The sequence below is a fragment of the Plasmodium reichenowi genome, chromosome 14 (assembly GCF_001601855.1).
Source record: "Plasmodium reichenowi strain SY57 chromosome 14, whole genome shotgun sequence".
NCBI classification, from domain to species: Eukaryota; Apicomplexa; class Aconoidasida; order Haemosporida; family Plasmodiidae; genus Plasmodium; species Plasmodium reichenowi.
This window is the reverse complement of record NC_033659.1, coordinates 707002-715664: the sequence shown is the minus strand read 5'-3', so window position 1 is coordinate 715664 and position 8663 is coordinate 707002. Positions and strand designations below refer to the sequence as shown.

The 8663-nt window shown below is 19.8% G+C and overlaps 3 protein-coding genes across 3 annotated transcripts in view; 1 reads left to right on the top strand and 2 right to left on the bottom strand.

Annotated features, from left to right (window-relative positions):
* PRSY57_1417200 (hypothetical protein) overlaps nucleotides 1-223 on the top strand; it is a gene marked incomplete at both ends in the record, with an annotated part of 1256 nt that extends 1033 nt beyond the window's left edge. The window contains one exon of the mRNA XM_012909789.2: nucleotides 44-223. Coding sequence (XP_012765243.2) covers nucleotides 44-223 — 180 coding nt within the window. The remainder of the gene's footprint in view (nucleotides 1-43) is intronic.
* A 754-nt stretch (nucleotides 224-977) lies between these two features.
* Nucleotides 978-4020, bottom strand: PRSY57_1417100 (DNA replication licensing factor MCM2, putative; the record flags this gene model as incomplete). The annotated part of the gene is made up of 2 exons (XM_012909788.2): nucleotides 978-3887; nucleotides 4015-4020. The coding sequence occupies 2 exons, from the start codon at nucleotides 4018-4020 to the stop codon at nucleotides 978-980; spliced, it is 2916 nt and encodes a 971-aa protein (XP_012765242.1).
* Nucleotides 4021-5701: 1681 nt separating this feature from the next.
* PRSY57_1417000 (hypothetical protein) lies at nucleotides 5702-7099 on the bottom strand (the record flags this gene model as incomplete). Its single annotated transcript, XM_012909787.2, has 6 exons — nucleotides 5702-5727; nucleotides 5844-5917; nucleotides 6001-6118; nucleotides 6276-6420; nucleotides 6548-6833; nucleotides 7053-7099. The coding sequence occupies 6 exons, from the start codon at nucleotides 7097-7099 to the stop codon at nucleotides 5702-5704; spliced, it is 696 nt and encodes a 231-aa protein (XP_012765241.1).
* Between the last annotated feature and the right edge of the window lie 1564 nt (nucleotides 7100-8663).

The following is an 8663-nucleotide window of genomic DNA, read 5'->3' as shown; positions in this document are numbered from 1 at the left end:
CATATATATATTAATTTGTTTAAAATTTTTTCATATTTTGCAGGATAACAAATATGTAATTTCAAAAGAACACTTAGACGAATACAATGTAAGTGAATCTACCATTAGCCCAATAGAAGCTCCTCAAAGAAATAATTCAAATACTGCGTCATTCTTGGAAAAAATGAAAGAAGTATTACATCTTAAAAACTTTAAAGAAAAATTTGTTGCATATAAATGGTAAAAAATGGATAGACAAACAGACAAACAGACAAACAAACATGAATATATGTATAAATGTGTATATTTATTTATTTTTATTTTTTTGTGTATATAATTATTATATTTTTTGTAAAGAGCCCAAATATATTAAACTTATATATTTCTTTCAAAGAAAAAAAAAAAGAAATTTATTTATTTAATATATTTAACAGTTTGTATAAAAAAAAAAAAAATTACACATGCATATTTTATCTTTTATGAAAACGTTTAAGTGAATATTTTTTCCTTATTATTATATATTACGATATTTAAAAAAGATAAATATGTTTAAAAAAAAAAAAAGAAAAAGAAAAAAAAGAGTGTATTATGCTAATATTTATAATTTATAAAGAATAATTCAATTGCCATAAAATAAAGTCTCTATTTAATAGAAGATCACCATGTAAATGAATATATATATATGTATATGTATATATATATATGTATATATATATATATGTACATTCTTTATAAAATGTAAATATAAAAAAAATCAAAAAGAAAAAAGAAAAAAATAATTGTACATTTATATTTAATTTATATATTTTATATTCATAAGCTAAAATATTACTCTATTGATAATATAATACATTTTGTTAAAAATAAATGTCTTTTTTTTTTTTTTTTTTTTCGTATTTTATAATATATTTTTGTATTTAAAAAAAAATAAAATAAATATTTTCACTGATACAATAAATAAATAAATAAATATATATATATATATTTATGCATCAGTATTACACCTTAAACTTTTTACTTATTATTCCTTCGACTCCATCTCTTTTTATTACTGCATAGTGTTCATTAAAGACTTTTGATTTCATCCAATTGACTACTTGATATTCTGAGAATTTATTTTGCATAGCTGTCTTCATAAATATATGTAACGGCAAGAACACATTATTAGGATTTAAAATTTCTGCTTCACTTTCAGTTCCTGATTCTGAATCATTTTGAAAATCTTTTGCAGAGGCATTTTTTAAGTTTTGTCTTTGTATCATTTGTTGTACAGTTCTTCTTAATAATTCACGTAAGACTTCATAACCACCTCTAAATAAAGCTCGATATCTTGCAAATTCTTTACTTAATTGTTTAGCTACTGCAAATCTTTGACATGACACGTATGATTCTAATAATGTAGCTATAGCATAATCAACATCTTTTGAATAAATTTGATGAGATAATCTCATTTTTGCATTTGCTTCTGCAATTCTGATAATACTTTCAATATGTCTTAGTGTTAATGGATATCCACCTGAGGCGCTTGCTTTTTGTCTTACTCTACTATAAAAATTAGATAATTTTGCACTAATTTCAGCATATGGAACATCAGATAAACTTGGTTTACAATTTGTTCTAGCATAGATAATATATTTCTGTAACAAATCTTGAGGAATAGGTTCATATGCTGATGAAGAAACAATAACATTCTTTAAATTTTCAATTCTTTTTTGATAATTTTGTGTATTTTCTAATTTCGGATGACTTAATTGATGATTTGTTACGACATATTCAGCTAAATAAAAATCTTCATCTACATTAGGTATATCTCTCAAGACGGTAATTAAATCGAATCTACTTAAAATAGGATCTGATAAATCCACATTTTCTTTAAAAGTTAATGAAGGATCATAACGACCATATATAGGATTAGCAGCTGCTATAACTGCACATCTTGCTCTCAAAGTTGTAACTATACCAGCCTTTGAAATAGAAATTGATTGTTGTTCCATTGCCTCATGAATACTTACTCGATCTTTATCAGTCATTTTATCAAATTCATCAATAATACAAATACCTTCATCAGCTAAAACCAAAGCACCTCCTTCTAATGTCCATTCGTTAGTTGTATGATCTTTTCTAACACCAGCAGTCAAACCAACAGCAGATGCTCCTTTACCAGTAGTATATACAGTTCTTAAATTTGTTTTATGTACATATTGTAAAACTTGTGATTTTCCTAAACCTGGATCTCCTAATAGTAATACATTAATATCTCCTCTTATAGTATGACCTCCTTTAAAATTATTTAATATATCTCTATTTTGTACACCAAAATTATTAGTTTCATTATTTTTTGAAAAACTTTTATCTCCACCCTTTTGTACTCCACCAAATAAAGCATAAGCAATAGATGTTTTAATATCTTTATGTCCCCAAATTGCAGGAGCTATAGAAGTAATAATACGTTCTCTTATATTTGGATCTTTTGATAATTTTAATATATCCTTTATATCATCTTCTGTTAATTCGCTTAATTGTATATCTTCCTTCCTTTCAATGTTATTAGCTTCAATTTCTGTTTGTAATATTGGAAATCCATATTTTATATTTAAACCTATATCATATTTTGTTTTATATATACCTAACACTTCTACTTCTTCACCTGGCTTCACCTTATCCACTAAATCTCCTGTCACTACAACTTCTCTTTGTCTCGGTGCTCTACCTGCCGGTACAGAACATGGAGATTCTTGTAAAGTAATTTTTTGATAATCAGTATACGCTGTTTTTATCCTATCAACAGAAAACGTAGCTGATTGACAATGAGGACATCTTCTTGGTAATACTGGTTTTTTTCCATCAGCAAAATATATAGGTACTTCTGATAAGGTAGTATCACATGAATTACATTTTAAATACATAACTCTTAATTTTGGTAACACATAGCCTCTTTTAATACATACTCCTGTAACTTTTATTAATGTATTTAATTCAGTACATCTTAAATTTCTTAATTGTGTAGAATATGGCCAATCACGTAACACAACTTTACATATTCTTCCTTTATATAATTTAGGAGATATTCTATATGCTTCTACCATTAAACATTCATGTAACACTTCTAAAATTTGTTCAGGTTTAAATTCAATCCATTGAACTAAATTTTCACAATGAAATTGAATCAAATGTTTGGCTGATACAATTAAGGTATGTTTATCATTTAAAATCATTTTTTCTATCTTATCTATATAATATTGATGAGAACTATTCATATGTTCCTCTTCATGTAATTCTGTATTAGATTCATCAATATTTAAACCCATAGAATCTTTTAAAGAAAATTTATGTAAGAAATATCGAAAACATGTATCTGCAGCTTGTTGATATCTTTCATCAAATACTACATCTTTAGGATTCACAGATAAACAAATTTTTGCACTTTCTAAATTTGATAAATCTGGAATATCTGTTTCTTCAGCTGTTAAGTGTAAATTCTCTCTTCTCTTTGCTACCTTTTCAGCAACCTTATCAAAAATATCTTCTTCTTCATCATCACCTTCTAATTGATCTTCTAATGTTTTCCAAAATTTATTTTTTTCATATTTACCCTCTTGTTTTCTTTGCATTTGCATATGTCTTTCTGCTGCTCTTCTTGCTTTTAAATTATCTTCATAATCTAATTCATCATCAATAAAATCATCATCATAATCATCATTATCTAATCCTAAATTTCGTAACTTTTGCATTTCTTTTTTTTCATCATCAGCTCCAAAAATAAATCCTTCATCTTCTTCAAATAAACTTTCTCCTTCTAGCTCGGCTTGTCTTTCTTCTTCATTTAACCTTCCTTCTTCTTCTAGTAAATCTTCTTCATCAATATCGTACTTGTTAGATTCTAAATCTTCTTCTAATTTTTTCTTATCCTAAAACGAAAGAGTAAAAAAAAATATATATATATATATATATATATCATTAATATATAATAGTCAATTATATTTTATAATGAATTACACATATATATATATATATATATATATATTTATTTATTACCTCCATTGTTTAATAAAGAATTATTTTATAATATTTTTATTTAAAAACAAACAAAAAAAATTACAATACGTTTTATGTACTTTTTTTTTTTTTTTTTGACTTTTCAAATTATAATACATTAAGAAATATTTTGTGTAAAATAATGTTTTAAAAAAATAAAAAAAAATTAAATTCGGACAAAAAATTTAATAATTCTCTTTTTTTTTTTTTTTTTTTTTTTTTTTCAATATATAATATTATATATATATAATATATATCACTATTTTATTAATATTTATATTTACATTTTTTTTAATATATTATTTTTTATATATTACACTTTTTTCTAAAGGTGTATTTCTTTTTAATTCTTTCAAATAATATTATCAGGAAAAAAAAAAATTTTAAATAAATGTAAAAAATTCTTAAAATGAAAAAAGTATGTAAATATATATATTTATATATATTAATATAATATATAAAAACATAAATTTTTTATAATAAATGAAATGTTCTATTTTATATTATATAAAAATTTATTTTTTTTTTTTTTGTAAAAACAAATTAAAAAATATATTTTGTTATATAATAACCCTTTTATATATATATATATATATATATACACAATAGGAATATCATAATATTATATAAACACCGCAAATTGTATAAAATGTGAAAAAAGTTATGTCTTAAGAAAATCACAAATGTATTAATATAATTTTTATATAAAAATAATATATATACATTATTTTGTATTATTTTGATTTTCTATAAATAAATAATATATAATAAATATATATGTATATTATATTTCTCCTTTTTCCTTCGTTTTACCTTTTTTTTTGCGGCTCTTTAATATGAAAGAAAAATCTTTTTAATATATATGAAAGAATAAATAAAATAAATTTAAAATTATGAACATTAAAATAATATATATATATATACATATATACATTTATATTATTATATAAAAGGATCATTTAAAATTGAAAAAATTCCTTTTTTATTTAATTAAAATATTTTGACAAGACATTCTAATTATATGAGAAATATATAACTAGCATAATTTTATATATATTAAGAAAAATATAATAAATCTTTGTAAATTTATTTTCAATATGTTTAAAAAAGGAAAAGAAAAAATTTGAAAATGATTTACTCATTATGTGTAATAATTCTAATATTATTTACATATTGGTGTAATAATTTGTGATTCACATATTTTTTTTTTCAGCAGTATACTCTTAATGGAAATACAATATATATATATATATATATATATTATATAACATTTGCATAAATTAATAAAACTCAAATTTCGGGACTTATGCAAATAAATATTTGAATGAATAAATAAAAATATATATTAAATTAAAATGAATTTGGAAACAGAAAAAAAAAAAAAAAAAATCAGTATTATTCAAAATAGAAAAAAAGCAAGATATTGGGAAAAAAAAAATATATTATATACATATATATATATATATATAGTTAAATAGAGAGAATGAAAATTGAATTTTGAACAACATTTATATAACCTAATAAAATATCGCAGTATATTTTATCAGTTATTTGATAGGGCTTGATAAAAAGACTTTATAACTGAACATTAATTTGTTTATTTTATTATGAATTGAACCAGTAATTATGTATTTTTATCATTCCATAATTATAAGAAATTATATCTTCTCCTTGATTTTATATAATTTTAATCCCATTGTTTGCTTCCAATAACTGTAAAATAATGAGAAAAATAATAAAAATAAATATATAATTAAATTGCACACATGTAATAAAAAATATTATTAGGATATATATATATATATATATATATATATATTTAAATTTACCTGAACAATTAATGCAAAATTGACAAAGAACGTTACGATCTCCAACTAAAAGATAAATTTTATCCATAATGTGCCTAAAGAAAATATATATATATATATATATATGATGATAATTATTAATATATTATATATATGAAGTGAAAATATGTTTACATACCATCCACAACTACCGGTACTAAAAATTCTTGGTTCCAGGGTTAAGTTTATATTTTCGGACATATTACATAAAATAGATTTGGCATGTTTTAAAAAATAATCCTTTGTCATTATATTAGCTAAAATATAAAAAAAATATAAAAATAAATAAATAAATAAATAAATAAATATATATATATATATATATATATATATATATATATATATATATATTAGATATGGTTGCAAACTAAAATATGTAATATATATAATACAATTATTATTTCAAATAAATACCTTGTTTTTTTCGAACAGAGACTACATCATTTCCTGTGCTCTTTCTTTTTTTCGAAGAATTTTTATCAACAGCATCTGTTTGAGAACACACTGTTTGATCATCGCTGTTATTATCTTTTTTAACATTTTTATTTTTTGTATTTTCCTAAACATTAAAATTATTTTTAATAATGTAGAAATAATATTTTTTTAAAATAATATTTACAAGCATAGAAAAATATTAAAATGAATATTACATATATGATGTACACATATATATATTATGTATATACCTCTTTGGTAATCATTTTATTTTTATTAGTATCAACATCTGCAGTAGGTTTATCCTCGTGATCATTCACATTATCATTATTCTCTTGTTCTTTTTTTATTTTTAATTCTTCATTTCTTTTCTTGTTTTCTTCCTCGAGAAGATTCGTCAATACTCTATTGACAATGTCATTAATTTCTTTTTTTCTTTTATATAAATCATTTTCTTTCAAATTAAAAATTTCTTCAAGTTTTTGTCTAACATGTCTTCGACTTATTTGTGCAGCGCTTTCAATGGACACAAATGTTCTAAAAAAAAAAAAAAGAAAGAATAATAATATATATATATATATATATATATATATATATATATATTTTTACACCCTACATATATATTACATATTAAATAATAATATATTAACATAAGGGAGATTAAATTATTTAATATTAAAAAATAAGAAAAAATAAAAAGGACACATAAACTATACATATTTGTATGCATTCTTATCTTTTACATTTTTGTATTACTTAGTTGCATTTTCCAACTGTTCCGTAGTTATGTCTTCAACATTCATTTTTTTTTTTTCAAAATGTCATAGAAGAAAAAGAATTTAATTTTGATACAGTCAGTACAATGAAATTACCTTTTTTTTTTTTTTTTCTTTGTGTATATATATGATTAAAAGCGAAACAAAAAAACAATTATAAATAATATATATATATATATAAAAGTAACTAATATTTCGTACTATAGTATTTTTTGAATAATTTAAAATTATTCAATTTAGAAAAATATAATATGTGATATAACATAAGAAAACAAGGAAAAAAAAAACATTAAAAAAATCAATAAAAATATAATAATAATATATACGATATACATTTAAAATCACAAATTAAAAAAAAAAAAAAAAAAAGAGAATAAAAATAAAAATAAGAGTAAGTATAATAAGAATAAAAATTACATTATCATATTATTGTAATAAAATGTATATAATATATATATATATATATATATATATATTTATTTATTTATTTATTTATTTATTATGAAAAAATATATTATAAGATATTATTTTTTAATTAAAGTTTAAAAAAAAACATCTTATTCACAAAGAATATTTTTAGATTAGTTACATGAAGAAATTAAATAATATAACTTTCAGTATATTAAATTTTTTTTTTATTATTCATTATCCATAGATTTTTCATATATAATTTTTATTATATTTGTATATTATATGTTTAAATAATTAAGCTTTTTAATATTATAAGATATCTTCATTTATATTGTGAATATATATTTTTCCTTTTATTTTTTTTTCCTGTAAAATTTATGTTTATATAGCATATATAAAATGATTATTTAAATATATTATATGATATATATGTATTTTTATATTAATATAAAAATTTCACAAAATACTAAATAGATGAAGCTTAAATATAAATATATATATATATATATATAATATAATATATATATTTTTTTTATGGTTATATTTACAACTTGGATGATCTAAAGTATTTTTTCTTAATTGTACTATTTTCAAGGCATTTACTTATTACACGTTAAAAATAAAAATATAAATATATATTTATGTACATATTGTAAAGAAGATATAGTATTTTCTTTATTTCTTTATTTCTTTATTTCTTTATTTCTTTATTTCTTTTCTTTTCTTTCCTTTTTTTTTTTTTTAAGAATCATAAAAGGTGTATAAATATATATATTAATTATTGATTATGAATTGATAAAATATAATAGTATTATATTATAAATAAATTAAAAAAAATGAATAATATTTATATAAGGATTGTTAATGAACTTCAATATTTTGCTCATTTTTTTTTTTTTTTTTTTTTTTTTATGTATCTTTGTAAATATGTTGATATATAAGATCAATTTTGTATGCATCTAAAATTTTTCATCATGTGCTTTTTTATTTTAACTTTAATAAATTATTTCTTTATAAATAATAAAACTACATGTCATTTTAAGGATTTTTTTTAAATAGGTATAAAGTGTGTATGAATAACATTTATTTTATTAGCGTATATTTTTATATTTTAAAAAATCTTTTAAATGAAGAAAATATAATAATAAAAAAAAAAAAAAAAAAAAAGCCACATTAATGA